This window comes from Eleutherodactylus coqui, chromosome 1 (genome assembly GCF_035609145.1).
Source record: "Eleutherodactylus coqui strain aEleCoq1 chromosome 1, aEleCoq1.hap1, whole genome shotgun sequence".
In the NCBI taxonomy this organism is placed as follows: Eukaryota; Metazoa; Chordata; class Amphibia; order Anura; family Eleutherodactylidae; genus Eleutherodactylus; species Eleutherodactylus coqui.
Genome location: NC_089837.1, coordinates 292133892 through 292149920, shown reverse-complemented (window position 1 = coordinate 292149920; position 16029 = coordinate 292133892). Strand labels below are relative to the sequence as shown.

At 40.8% G+C, this 16029-nt stretch overlaps 1 protein-coding gene across 2 annotated transcripts in view; it reads right to left on the bottom strand.

The window, feature by feature from the left end:
• DLGAP3 (DLG associated protein 3) overlaps positions 1–16029 on the bottom strand; it is a 378675-nt gene that overhangs the window by 175459 nt on the left and 187187 nt on the right. For both annotated transcript variants that reach the window (XM_066573296.1, XM_066573288.1), the window contains exon 3: positions 1406–2458. In XM_066573296.1, the coding sequence (XP_066429393.1) occupies positions 1406–2401 (996 nt within the window). In that variant the 5' untranslated portion in view covers positions 2402–2458. The remainder of the gene's footprint in view (positions 1–1405; positions 2459–16029) is intronic.

Genomic DNA, 16029 nt, shown 5'->3' with positions numbered 1-16029 from the left:
ATATCTATGAAGACATGTTGTTTAGCACTTTAGAAAAGTTGTGTAACAACCCATTTAGAAGTTATAATAGTAGCAATATTGATTGTCAGCCAGCCTTTGTGTACATCCGTAATACAGATGGCTGGATGGGATTTTGACAGAAGATGATTACACAAACATTTATATTTATTCACGACTTTTTAAGTGAAATCAAGGATATTTTTAATTGTCTTAATACAACATTTTGATGCAAAAAATGCAGCGTTACAAGTACACTACTATATCATTAAAGGGATTTTCCTATTTAAAAAAAACTGTGTCACATTGTGTATTGGCTAAAATGACAAATATACACATTTTTTATAAAGCTGGAAAGCCCTTTTAATCCCAACAGATAAATAATTGGTTTTCAGCAGTGCAGATTATATAGATGCAGTAGGTATTATTTTATTACGCGGCATCTGCTGTCATCTCCAGAGCACCATTTTGTGACATTACTGTCAGTTGCTAATTATCTTCCTTAATCAGCAAGCATTGTGTCATCTAGACACATAGATGGCGGATAACACAATGTCAGAGTGGTCTTTAAATATAGGAAGTATTATTTGGCATAATGAGGCTTTGTATTAAATGGTCTCACCAAACACCTGAATATTTTACTTTAACCAATGACATTAATTCGGGAGCTAGTTTGATTTTCTAAGTAATCAGGTAATAATATTTTTACAGTCACTAATAGAAATAACCTAAAATGGTGCCAGCAATATCTGCAATTGCTGAGTGGCTCATGCTATTTGTCCTTCCATAATACTGTGTATGGTTAAGGTCAGAGCTAAAGAAAATGATTTGCTTGGCAGTGCAGTGAGGACATCTGTGATCATGGAAATATTTTCTTAAATACCAACAGGACTGTCTCAGCCAAAATGATGCTTCAACAATGTATACTGCACTCATATCTGGTTCTGAACATTAAATGGATCATAGAATATATTGAATATTTTAAGCAAACCTCCCCAGAAACTCATTAGTGTTCCTTATGTTGAGTTTAAAAAAAAAACTTATTAGCAAGGAACAAATGTTGAATGAGGAAGGGTGGGATTGCCCATAGACAACACTAGATGCTTGCATGAACATGCTATCATTGTGGTAATTTGAATATATGTGTGTTTATGTAATTGTACATCACATGTGTATGGAAGACGTACAACCATATGGAATTTAGACAATCAGCATGGAAGTAATGAATGCTTTCCAGTAACTGCTGATCGAGAAGCTATTGGAAGGAAGATAACTTCTGCAATTGTGTGGCCATGAACCTCAACGTGACATCAGATTTCCATGACTACTTTTGGGTTGCAATTAAACTACCAAAGCAGAGATTACGTGTGATGTTAAAAATAAACATAAAATTTCTATTTATGTCTACCTGTAAGTAGTGGTAGCCTCGCTCTTTTCCTTTAGCCTCCTGAAGCATAATCATCTTGTCTGGGTGATGGCTGCCTGAGCTGGGATAGGCTTCTCGTGCCTGACTGACGGTCATTGTGTGCCATGTGCTCCTTTTAAGTGTCTGCCCATCAAGGGACATCGACATTCCTGCACAGGCCAGACATTTGCCCTCTCCACCTCCACCTTTTAGACTTTTCAATGTTAAGTCTCTGAAGGCACTTTCAGGAGTGTCCACTCCAAAGGGAGCTCCATGCTCCATGGCATGACGAGCTGACACCAGGAAACTGCTGTCGCTGTCAAGGTTGTCATCAGAGCTCCACCACCCTGCCATCTTTGATCGGTGCTTAGGTTCAGGTTTACGATCTTTACTTTTACTTCTTTTACTATGTCGAGGCTGGGAGTGCTGGTAGCCTTCTCCTCCACGTCCTTCATACCTGGTGCCATTGTATTCTCTCTTAGAAGGTGTCTCCAGGGAGTGTGATTTGGCAAACAATTTTTGGACTGAGTGCACAAGGTGACGAATGCGACTTGGACTCTCACTGCGCTGCTCTGTGGTGCTGGTTCGTTGGTACTGCAAAGTATGGAAGCCATCATGGTGCAGGGGTAGCTGCTTCTCAAACTGATCCAACAAAGTGGGTGGCAAACGATTTATCTTGCTTGAGGTGTGAGCAATGGCAGCCATACATTCATCACAGTCAAACTGCTGAGGGTTGTGGTGCATTCTGGGGTAAGTACCACCACTGGAGGACCGTGGCTCAGGCATGCTCACAGGACCACCAGAGCAATCTGGTGTCACGCCAGCACTCCTAGAAGGGCAATAGTGCAGATCAAGGGAACAAGACTCAGAGGCGCTGCGAGGATAGGACTTGCGAAAGTCTGGGCCGTGATGAGGGAAATCCACTGCTCTCTCTCTTGTTTCTGGGATGCAATGACATGGAGGCTGTGATTGGCTGCCTTCCCCATGGTAACCTTTCATCCTGTTAGAACTGAATAAGTGGCATCTTTCTTGCCCCTCCCATCTTTCTGGGATTACCTGTGATAACAAAGAGGTATCAAATTAGTACAGAATTATCCAACGTTATACCTACATATGCAGAAATAAAAAATCTAAGAGACAATATTATACAAAGATATATAGTAAATAGCAAAAACAGAGCATTTCAAAAAAGTACTATTTTAGGCCTTAGTCAGACGGGCGTTTTTAGCCGCGATTTGCGCATGCGCATGCGTCCGGCGATTTTATAAAACCATTGCTTTGCAATGGTATCGGACACATGAGCGCTTTTTATGCGCTCGTCCGATAAATTATAGAACAAAAAAATCGCAGATCGCACCTATCTGCGATCTGCGATTCCTGTTCTCTTCTCTATATGCGCTCAATGGGGCCGGCGGCCCCATTGAGAACATATAGAAGACAAATCATTCTTCTCTGCCACAGCTGTTACAGCTGTGGCAGAGAAGAACGATGTTTGCCCATTGAATTCAATGGAGCGGCAATACAGCCGCTCCATTGAAAGCAATGGGCTGCGGCGTGCGCGGGGTGAATTGTCGGGAAGGGGTTAAATATATAAGCCCTTCCCTGCAATTCATCCTAAAATGTGTTAAAATAAAAAAAAATTGTATACTCACCTTTCCGCTGCAGCCGGAGTCCAGCCGCGGCCGCTGTCAGTTCTCCTGAACTGCTTCTCGGCACTATTCAGCCGGCGGGGCTTTAAAATCCGCCTGCTGAATGATCTGCCTCTGATTGGTCACAGCCCTGACCAATCAGAGGCAGGTTTCACTCACACACCCATTCATGAATTCATGAATGGGTGAGTGACTGCTGCCTCTCAGCGCTGAGCCAATCAGGGGCAGGTCTGACTCACATGCATTCATGAATTCATGAATGGGTGTGAGTGAGGCATGCCTCTGATTGGCTCAGCGCTGAGCCAATCAGGGGGCAGGTCTGACTCACACCCCCTTCACACCCACTGCAGGACGGCCGCGCGGAGCTCCGGCTGCCAGGAGAAGGTGAGTATACAATTTTTTTTTATTTTAACACATTTTAGGATGAATTGCAGGGAAGGGCTTATATATTTAAGCCCTTACCGACAATTCATCCCGGGCTCGCCCGCAGCGCATTGCTTTAAATGGAGGCGGCTCTATTGCCGTCTCCATTGAATGCAATGCGCTGGACAGCTCCGGCCCGTTTCTAATGAAACGCGGCTAGGAGCAGATTTTCGGGCGATTTGCGGGCGACTTGCGCGCACCGGTCACGCGATTTGCGGATGCGCATTCATCATGCAATCCACAAATCGGTGAAAAAACGCCCGTCTGACTAAGGCCTCATTGTAATAAAATAAAAAGACAAAATGATACACTGCTTTGTACAATCTATACTTATTAGAGGGATCCCAGGATGATAAGATGGTTACAAAGTGTTCCCATACTGGGCTCCCCAGCATTCAGCTGTAATCTGTGGGAAAACCTAGCAGTAAGGCCGGGCTCACACTGCACTCGGCCTAACACTGTGTATGGTAGCGATATTGTACTGCGCATGGCAGCACATCTCACACACACTGTCATGTGCAGTCTTCCTGTTTTTTCTGTTTATTTCCTGCGCTATTGCCTTGCAAAGGATGAGAATATCCGATTATTTGCATATGGGTGGCATTGATTACGCGCCCATAGAAAATAATGGGCTCTCTCATGCACAATACGTAGCAAAATAGAGCATGCTGGCTTCTTTTTTGCGATGCGTATTATACGATTCTTATACGCAAATGTGAGCAAACCAGCAAAAGACAATGTATTTAGTTGCCTACGAACTACCGCTTATTACACACATGTACACCGCACACGCAATATGTTATCTTACGTTTGTGTGAGCCCGGCCTAAGTGTTCAAAACCCTTGCAACACCATCACTGGAAAAAATTAAGCATTACACAGTGTCCATTCAAAGGAATGAGCTATCTATATGGGTGCTTTTAGATGAAGCAATTTATCGTTCGCTTGTTCAGCCTGTTCATACAGAGCCTGTTTATATGGGCAGATAAATCGTTAGCTCACAAATCATTGATGTTCACTGTACCAGTGAGTGAGAACAACTGAACCCCCTCCCAGGGCAGGAGCTTAGCAGAGCTAGGACTCTAGCAATGCGAGCCGCATTGATAGCAAGAGAGTTTAGCAGCGGCTTGTATTGCTAAAGTCCCTCTCACCTCCCTTTTCCGGCAGCTCCATAGGCTCCCATAGGAGTCTATGGGAAGGCCGCCGTATTCCAGCAAAAGATAGGACAAGTCTGCTTATTCAGCCTGTTCATACAGAGACTGTTATATGGGCAGACAAGTACTATCTTTTCCGGCCGTGAGTACAAGCCGCTGGCCGGAATGCGCACCATATGTGTTATCTTTTCTGGCTGGTCAATTTTACGCACCGGAAAATCGCCCATCTGAACAAATGCATTGGAATCCAATGCTTCAGGCAGTCACGATTTTTAGCCGGCGTTTTATCACGGCAAAATAGCTGCGATAAAACGCCCGTGTGAAAGAAGCCTCAGGCTTTATTCGTATATATGCAGCTATTTACCCGCGTAAATATGCCAGCCATCTGAATAAATCCATTGAATGCAATGCATGCTTTCTGATGGCCGGCGTATTTATGCAGGTAAATTGCTGTGTATATATGCTCATATGAATAAAGGCTAATGCAGAACTTCGAACTGAAAGATATTCTGTGGAACTGAACCTTTTATTCACTCAGAATTATCAAATAGTGTAAAAAAATTGGTTACTTAAACTAAACAGCTCCTTAAACAGGCAAAAATACTTGATCTTGTAACACAGTTTAGCAAATGAATATGTCAACCTAAATGCATAGTTCAGGCCTCATAAATGACATGAACTTCATGAATTTGGGAAGACTGTGATATTTATGTAAAATATCAACTTATTCTATTTGAACCCATTTGGAAAAGGGCAATTGATGCTTAATGGTAGGTGGCTCACTTAAAGGGGTTGTCCCGCGCCGAAACGGGTTTTTTTTTTTTTCAACCCCCCCCCCCGTTCGGCGCGAGACAACCCCGATGCAGGGAGGTAAAGAAAGCTCACCGGAGCGCTTACCTTAATCCCCGCGCTCCGGTGACTTCTCTACTCACCGCTGAAGATGGCCTCTTCCTCCGTGGACCGCAGCTCTTCTGTGCGGTCCACTGCCGATTCCAGCCTCCTGATTGGCTGGAATCGGCACGTGACGGGGCGGAGCTACACGGAGCTACACGGAGCCCCATAGAAGACTGCAGAAGACCCGGACTGCGCAAGCGCGGCTAATTTGGCCATCGGAGGCCAAAAATTAGTCGGCTCCATGGAGACGAGGACGCCAGCAACGGAGCAGGTAAGTATAAAACTTTTTATAACTTCTGTATGGCTCATAATTAATGCACAATGTACATTACAAAGTGCATTATTATGGCCATACAGAAGTGTATAGACCCACTTGCTGCCTCGGGACAACCCCTTTAACATAATTTTCTTAAGGAAAACCACAACTTTAGACAGTATTAGAGATGAGCGAGCGTACTCGGTTCGGGTGTTTTTGCACTCGAGCACCGCTTTTTCCGAGTAACTGACTACTCGGACGAAAAGATTCGGGGGCGCCGGGGGGCGGCGTGTTGGAGCGATGGGTAGCAGTGGGGAACAGGGGGGAGCTCTCTCTCTCCCCCCCTCCACTCCCCTCTGCAACCCCCCCCCCCCCCCCCCGCTCACCCCCGGCGCCCCCCGAATCTTTTCGTCCGAGTAGTCAGTTACTCGGAAAAAGCGGTGCTCGAGTGCAAAAACACCCGAACCGAGTATGGTCGCTCATCTCTAGACAGTATTTTACTGCCTTGCAAAGTTAAAATTGACATGAATTGTTGAAGGCCTTTTCAATATTTTACTCATCTTGTACAGTTTTTCAGTTATGTAGTGTTTTCTTTTCCAGGACAGTAGACATGTAATATTGATGTATTATTGATATTTATGTAAAATATCATCTTACTGTATTTGAGCTCATTTAGAAAAGGGCAATTGATGTCTGACAGTAATGAGGTAGTTCATTTAATACAAAATTTTCGTAAAGAAAACCATAACTTCGAACAATATCTTACAGCCTTCCAAAATTGAAAATGACATAAAATGTTAATGGATTTTTTTAATTATTATTTTACAGTACATCTTGTACTGTTTTTGAGTTACATAATGTAATATTCTGTTCAAGGAGAGTACAACCTTAGATGAAAGGTACACAGTTAGGGTTCACTTAAACTTCTTTAAAGGGTTTTTCCCATTTATTTCTTTTATATAGTTTTGGGTCCCCATGCTAGAAACAATATAAAATAAATATACTCACCACAGCGTCGGCCTAGTGATGTCCCATAAATCTAATGTAGACGTCCATAGGCAGTTTTACAGGATGCCACTGATGATGTCCCTATCGGGCTCCCATTGGCTGCAGCAGTCACGTAAATAACCCACTCCACCGCTGCAGCCTAAACAGAGACTACAGCAGTGGGGGAGCAGTTGGAGGTCAGTATGTGTGTTTTTTTATTTTACACACACCTTGTCCACCCCACTGCCACCAATGTCAGAAAACCCTTTAACTCTTTCCAATCCACTGTTTGACGTCTTCCTACATTCTGATTAAAGCTTGTACAGCTCCAATGTCATAAGACATCCGACAGAGTATTCTTACTGTCTATTGGCAGCTACTCTGCTGTTGGAGCTTCTCTGGCATGCACACACTGGCTTTAGCCAGCAGATGGCACCGTTATATAACAGCAAAAAGAGAATGCCTTTTAGGAAACCTTGAATCCAAAATTGGATTGGAAATGGTTAAAGAATCCAGAAGCTTAACTCTTGCTTTTTTCATTATGGATCAGAAGTCTAATGAATAATAAACTACCTGCCTGGAACTAAACTTTGGTAAGTAGTTAATTCATTTATTAGTCTTCTGATCTATACTAAAGCATCTGTCTGGTTACTCTAGTCTGGTAGGAACAGCAAATTATCTATATATAGCATATACATATGGCTTCAAATAGAAAGATTCTGCCTCACCACCACACTCGGGACTTAGGCCGCATGTCCACTAGCAAAATTGAATTGCGGATTCCGCATGCAGATTCCGCGGGTAAAATTTTGCCCATAGGAAATCATTGGCCATCTGCAGGTGAATTAAATTGAATTTTGCACCCGCGGATGGCATTTTAATTGATTTGTGTTTTTCACGTGCTGAAAAAAAACCACAGCATGCTCCATTTTAGTGCGGATTCTTTGCGGATCGGCCACATTGCTATCACATTGCTGTCAATAGGTGTGGATTTCCGCATGAAAAAAAAATACCATTTAAAGCAAATCTGGAATCTGCTGCGGAAATCTGTGCAGATTGTATTTTTCTAGTGGACATGAGGCCTTAAATGACCTTCCTCGAATTGAATATCAGTCATGTGACCAGCTGCATGCTGCACAGTGCAGCTGATCAGATGACTGTCATTTACTAAAGGTCCTTTACCCTGCACAGTCATGTCCTGCTAGTGGTAAACTTTACCACTAGCGGCTAGCAGCCAGCATGACATGACTGTGTCTCCGACTGTGACATGACTATGATGTCAAGAGGCTAGTTATGTCACAGTCCGTGGGCCTCCAGAAATTCCCTGCCAGGCTGCTTGTGGCCCGCGGGCCTTATGTTGTGCACACTTGCCACAGAAAACCGCTCAGTCAGATACTTGACATAGAGACATATATCTATTTTTTCCATGGTCTATCAGCAGTATAAAAACAGTAAGGCCACTTTCAGATGAGCATGTTTCAAATCCATATTTAATCTATGTTTTAGTGACCATAATACTGAGCTAACAAAAATCCACAGGGCTACGTACCTTTCGTTTTATTCATGGCTGTGTTTAAAATACACAGCATGTGATACTTTTGTCCATTTTGATGAGAAGTACACCCAATATAGTCTGTGGTAAATGATTAAAATCTGGATGCATCAAAATGATATGTATATATCACTAATGGCCATTTAACAGCCCATAAACTGCTGCACATCTAAAAACTCACTTTGTGATTCATGTTCTGCAGACGTTGTATAGGAAGGTCAGAACTATATTTTACTATATATTGAACATAAGGCTTGAACATAGAAAATATCCTGACAGTTGTACATCTGATTCTTCCCATTAATCCCCATGGCATATTCTCCATACACAGCTATGTCAGTATAAAGAATGGCAGTGACCTGATTGTTTGCTCTGCAGCCGGCTTCTTGCTTCAGTCTGTCACACAGGATTCTCTTGCTTATAATCTTTTTTAACAATTTTTTATTAATTCCAAATACATTATTATGCAATTAATCCCTGTGACCTATATCCCAACTCAACGAGACAGGAGGGCAGAGAAAAAGAAAAGAAATCCCTCCAAAGGTTCTATTTTTTCTTAATAATGTCAGTATGGTTTCTATTGAGACCATTTCCTTTTTCCAATATCAAAAAATGATTTTTGGGAATGGTTCTTTCCTCCATAGAGGAGGCTATTGCTACCCACAAGTCCAGTTAATAGCAATCATGTATAAATATAAGTGTCCAATAGCTAGCTTTTGAATACTGTTAACTTTTAGGTTAAAGGTTCACAGAAAAATGCGAAGAATTACAGAAAATTAACTATATAGCTTTAATCAATTGTAGATCTATTATCTAATACCTGTATAGCTGCGGATATCAGCACACAAAAGGAACAAAATCTCCTCCATGCAACATCTCACACAAGCATCAGCTCTTCAATTATCAAATGTATACAACATTTTGGTGTATAATACAATCTGTTTGCAGTATTAAATTGAGACATGCTGTACGTGATTTTCAAAGACACTGCTGGAATTGACTGGAGAATACACCACACTTTCATTGATCGTCTTGTAAATGAGCCAACTCTTTCTATCTGAGTTGCGAGTTTTTACTCCATAAAAGTAGCAAAGTGCTAAATATCTCCGGAACACTTTTTTCGAGTTTCTCTGCACAGCAAATACTCTGTAAGTGGATATGACACAAATTCAAATATTTCATTTCTAACTACTTCATTGCATAGAATAAAGTCTGTGACTTTCAGATCTGCATTCTTCCAATTACTCAAATCAAATGATTTTGCTGTTATTATACATTTGAGTTATTTAAGTGATGGCCTTCTGATTATCTCACGATCTGTTCATTCAACAGGAAAAGGACAATATAGTTTTGGATGAACAGAGCTCCTTCTACTTCAAACAGATGTAGCTCTGCTTCTATTGTGACTACAGACACGCTTCTGGTCTCATTTTAAAGCCACTATTCTTGGAAGCAGAGACAGAATCAAAGCTGTAGCACTTTGATGTGGGGTCAGAAATACTGAATTTACAGCTGTCACTTTAGTCTATGTGCAGAGCAGTCAGGGTGCAGTGGGGAGCAAGCAAACAACAGAGAACGATCTTTGATTCTCCTGACTGTCTCCGGAAAAGGATAACATGGACTTTTGTTAGTTATCAACCCCCTTATCAATCGGAGAACATATATTCTCTGAGATTGTCAGATACGCCGATCTTTTCCCCCCCAGAAAAGCAGTGAAGAGACGAGCACTTGCTCATCTTATCATTTCTCTAAGTCACTTAACCTCACAGAAAGTGCAGTCATTGCTGACAGCTGAATAAAAAAAAACAACCTTACACAATTCTTTAAATATTGAAAAACAAAAAAAAAACAACCTACACATATACTGTAGTTGGTATTGCCACATCTGAACAACCTATACTATAAAATATTACACTATTAATCCAGCACAATAAATTCCTTAAAAAAGCCTAAAAAATGTTGCCAATTCATGTTTATCTCATTTTCTTAAAACAGGAATAAAAAGTAATCCAAAAACTATATATAACTTAAAATGGTAACAATAAAAACCTACAAAGGAAACAAGCCTTCATACAACTCTATTGATGGAGACATAAAATGCTATGGCTGTTACACAAACAAATAAAAACAAACTCTTAAAAAAGTGTTAATATTGGGCAAAAGAACTAAACATAATAAAACCTACATAAATCCGGTGCTTTTGTAATCATAATGACCTGTAGAATGAAGTTAACATAATATCTATGCCACACGGTAACGCCCTAAAAATAGAATTAAAAAAATTATTGGTGAAATAGCTTTTTTTTCTATTTACTTCCTCACCACAATTGATAAGTCAATCAGAGGCAGCTCTCAGCTGTCATTCAATAGCTGAGAGCTGCCTCTGATTGGTTCCTGCGCTCAGCCAATCAGAGGCAGCACTCACTCACCCATTCATGAATGAGTGAGAGAGAGCTGCATCTGATTGGCTGAGGGCTGTGACCAATCAGAGGCAGCCCATTCAGAAGGCGGGGATTTTAAATCCCCGCCTGCTGAATACTACACAAAGCAGTTCAGAAGAACTGCCGGCCCGACTGAACTCCGGCTGCAGCAAAAAGGTGAGTATAAATTTTTTTTTTTTACACATTTTCAGGATGCTTTTCAGGGAAGAATATAAGCCCTTCCCCAAAAATTCATACAGCGCTTGCCGGTAGCTCATTGCTTTCAATGGAGCTGGCTGTATTGCCGACTCCATTGAATTCAATGGGCGAACATCGTTCTTCTCTGCCACAACTGTTACAGCTGTGGCAGAGCAGAACGATCTTTAGTATATGTTCTCAATGGGGTCGGCGCTGCTGCCGCCGGCCCCATTGAGCGCATATATAGAACAACGATTTGCGCAGAACGCAGATAGGCGCGTTCTGCGAATCGTTGTGTCCTATAATTTATCACACATCCGCATAAAAAACGGACATATGCCCGCTCCCAATCCGATTGGGTCTATATATCTGCAGATCGCAAGCGCGTCTGCAAATCGGACCAAAAAAGGTCCGTGTGACCGAGGCCTCAAACAAACTCAACAGCGTTTTTTAATGCGCCTGTTGCAATGGGTGATGAGGTGCATTAAAAAAAGCTGAAATGCACTAAAATAAAGCAGATAGCTTTCGAAAATTGCGTTGGAAGAAATTCCGCGCTCAAACGCCTGTCCGAGAAGTCTCATTGAAATCAATAAAGGCGCTTTACAGAGTTTAGCGCGGCGTGTGAAAAAAATGACATTTTTGAGAGTTTTTTTTTTATTTCAATATGACTGTTACAGGGTTAAATTCTTGAAGCAGTGATTTTTCTAAAGTAGATTAGAATTCCATTTACACTTAGTACCTTATAACTTCTACCCAAACGTTTTTCATCATATGACCAACTAGCTGATACACTTGGCTTCACCCAAGTTAATTTGGTACAGGTGTTCGCACCGAATATTTTATGAAGTTGTGGTTAATTCAGAGAATCTAAGGAATAAAATATGTATACACATAGAGGAACGTTAGAGTCTCCTCAGACTGCATGTACCGATGTCCCTCTGCAGAATGCGCCACCCCTCCCACTCTCCTCACTTTTAACCTTTAACCCCTTGACGCTATAGGATGTACAGTTACGTTCTGCGGGTTCGGAATACGTATGAAGTGAGATCGCAAGGGGGGACCTCTTTTCATACAGTGCGAGCGCTGGCTGTTTATTACAGCTGACACCCGCTGGCAACAGCTGCAATGAGCCGTGCGGCTGATAGGCACTATTTATCCCTTTAAATGTTGCTGTTAATTCTGACAGCGGCATTTAAATCTCCGAAATGATGTTCGGTGGTCCCATATGCCCCCTCCACCCCCCGCTCTGTGGGGTGGCTTGAAAGACTGCCTGCCCGATAGCAGTATGATGTAATGCTACAGTATTACATCATGCTGTAGTTTTACTAAATATCTAAAAAAAAAAAGTAATAAAAGTTTTAAAAAACTTTTGTCATATTTCTAATAAGGGAATCTAAATGATAGAACACAAAGACATAAGTCCGATCTATCAAAGTAATGCATTATGTACTCCCCATGGTGAACATCGTCTGAAAAAAAAAAAAAAAGAACGCCATAAATGCACTTTTTGGTCGCTCTGTCCTCCAGAAAAAAATGCAATAAAAAGTGATCATAAAGTCATATGTATTCAAAAATGGTACCATCACAAACTACAGGACATCACACAAAAAATGAGCCTTCACACAACTATGTTGACGGAGAAGCAAAAAAGTTAATGTGCGAAAAAGATGGCGGCAGAAAATAATTTTAAAAAATGAAATGTCTTTGAAAAAAAAAATTAGTACGGCAAAAAAAACTATATAAGTTTGCTATCGTAGTAATCGTACTGACCCATAGAAAAAAAGTTATCACATTGTTTTTGTTGCAGTTTGTGCACCGTAGAAATAAGATGTACTGAAAGATGGTGGAATGTAGTTTTTTTTTTCATTTTACTCCACTTTTAAAAAAGTTTTTCAGTACCTTATATGGTATATTAAATAGTACCAATGAAAAACTCAACTCATCCCGCAAAAAACAAGCTCTCATACAGCTACGTCGATGGATAAATAAAGGAGTTACGATTTTTTAAAAGAGCAGGGACAAAAATAAATTGAAAAAAAAGAACACATCATTAAGGGGTTGAAGTGTGATTGTTATCAGTAAGAGAAACCAGGTAATCTTGCAGATATGATACCTTTTAATGGCAACAACAATGCATGAAGTTACTGCAAGCTTTCGGAATATTGACCCTTTGCCAGGCTTCATTAACTTCTGAAAACAATCACACTTTACTCTCTTGGCTATCACGGTACCAAACCTTTTTTTTATATTACCTAAGGGGTTAAAGGAAATGCCCCTTTTTCTTCAAATTAACCCCTAGTAACCCCTTTTTATTTTGAAAGACATGCTCCATCCCTGCAGTCCATGGATGCTTCTTTATGTAATTTACAACCTTTCAGTATATTCTCCTCAGTATATACACATAGAGGTCAGTTAGATTCTCCTCAGTATACACACATAGAGATGAGGTCAATTCTCCTCAGTATATACACACCGAGGTCAGTTAGAGTCTCCTCAGTATATACACACAGAGGTCAGTTAGATTCTTTTCAGTATATACACATAGAGATTAGGTAAATTCTCTTCAGTATATATACACAGAGGTGAGGTAGAGTCTCCTCTCATGTATCGTGGATTTTTGCACAGTTTTTCACGCATAGTATTGAATATTGATGTAATGACCCCTCTACTTTTCCTATTTATGACCTAAAGAATGGTTGTGCCAAATTTCAATTTTGTGCGGTACAGATGTGTGTTATTAGTTACATTAGATAGGGGGTCACTTACTTTTGCGCTTAGAATTGAATAATCAAGTTGTGACCCCTTTACTTTTCTTATTTACAACCTAAAGAATAGTCATGCCAAATTTCAAGTTTGTACGACTCCGGGAAGTTAGAGAATTAGATTAGGTGCATAACACAGGAGGTCACTTACCTTTGCACTTAGCATTTAATAATCAAGTTGTGACTCCTTTATATTTCCTATTTAGGACCTAAAGAATGTTCGTGCCAAATTTCAAGTTTGTACGACATCAGGAAGATTTAGTAAGTCAGTCGCTGAGGGCTTTTGCCTTTATATATATAGATTTAAAAAATGCACCCTATCTGAAAGATTTCTTTTTTTCAGCTTTACTAGTACATTCCTCTCCTAGAACTTCATATATTTCAATTTAATTAAGAACAGTATCTGAGTTGCGTAAAAATATAATTTCTAAATGGAAAGCCTCAAATCATCAGTTACTGGAAGTTGGAGATAATCATTTTCGGTCTTTAATTCTTAATAGTCCCACAAAACAATCATCATGATTTATCAAACTGTGACAAATCATCTTTAAAACGTATTTGAAACCTAAGGACTAGCACATAGATTTGGACATTTACGTACTATACTGTGCATATATAACACATATGTTCTGATAGACATCCACATAATGTTACTAGAGAAATAGTTTCATTCCATCGAGATATACACGCATACACATGAATTACCATGGTGATCTTTAACCCTTAAATTAACAGTGGACCTTCGATAAATACCATATACTCGTGAGTCTGTAATTCAGGCATTTGCTGGTAATACAATGACTGATTAACAGAATGATCCATTTGTGCGGATGTTTTACATTTTTAATGGAACATGATTAATGTCTGGTTTATGTTTGCAGTTAACTTACACCAAAAGACACATCTTTAAAAGAGGATTGAGCAGAGCCCTTAAAGCAGATAAATGGGTATACATACTGTACAGTATAATTATTCTTCTCAGCACAGCATTCAAAGGATTTCCTTTACTACAAAGCCAACTAGATTCTAATGCTGTGTCAGCGTTCAAAGGATCAGAAATTTAAAGGATTATGCATGAAAATTATGATCAAGATGCATTTAGCGTTTATGAAACTTAAGCATACTAAATTAATGGCAACCTATTGTGCAAACTCCTAAGAAGTCATTGTCCCCTTGTTACATTCTAAAGACTTTTTATTTTTATTTATTTCATAGTATGAAATGCAAAATGTACAATAATTGTGGACCATTTGGCCTTACAGACATTACAACATCAAATGTAGCAAAAGCTTGAGTCTGAACAGAAGATACAGGATATACAATTATAATCAGGAGAAACATTTGTCAAGATGTAACGTACATTTATCCTCCGACTAACAATCAGAACCTTTACTATGGATGGCTGTAGGGTGGGGAAGCAACCAGCTAGATGTTTAGAGAGGGTGGGCAGCCAAGCACCACACTGTAGATTAAAGCCTATAAGTAATGAAGGGTGTGGACTCCTTTTAACTCCTGCTCCCCTCCATCACCTAATACCCTTCAAATTATTATGAATAGCCCCAGTTTATAAAGGTACTGCAAAAGATACCAACTGGTTAATGTTAAGGTGACATAATTCATCTGCAATTACAATGAACACAGCTCCCATTGATTTCTATGAGAGCTGCACTTGCAATTACATATACCAGCCACTACACAGGGGTCACAGCATTGCTTCCACTTTAACTCCAATGTATTCCCTTTAACACCTTTAAAGGAATTCTACTCACCCCAGCATCTCCGGTCTGGCGATGCAGTGCAGAGTCTTTCACCACTGACCTCTCCTGGCTGCTGATGTCTGTAAGGAGGAAAGAGGTCAGCAGTCACAGACTCAGCAGCTGCTACCTCCACTGGACCGGGCTGCATTGAGGTGAGTGTAAAGCCTATAGGCATGCTCCCAGGCCAGAGGCCAATAGGTAGGTTGCTACTGGTCTCTGGCTGAGCAGCATCCCTGGGGCTACTATGAGGGTTACTATTACTACTGGAGCCAGTATAGGGGACACTTACTACTGGGGTCACTATGAGAGTCATTGCTACAACTGGGGTCCCTATGGGAGTCACTCTTACTACTGGGGCTCTATTGGGGTCACTGTTGCTGCTGGGGTCACTATAGGCATTAATGCTACTGCTGGCGCCACTATGCAGGTTACTGTTACTGCTGGGGCCACTATGGGCATCATTGTTACTGCTGGGGCTATCATAGAAAGTCACTATCACTACTAGGGTAGCTATGGGGGCCACTATTACTGCTGGGGACACTATGAGGGCCACAATTACTACTGGGGACACTATGG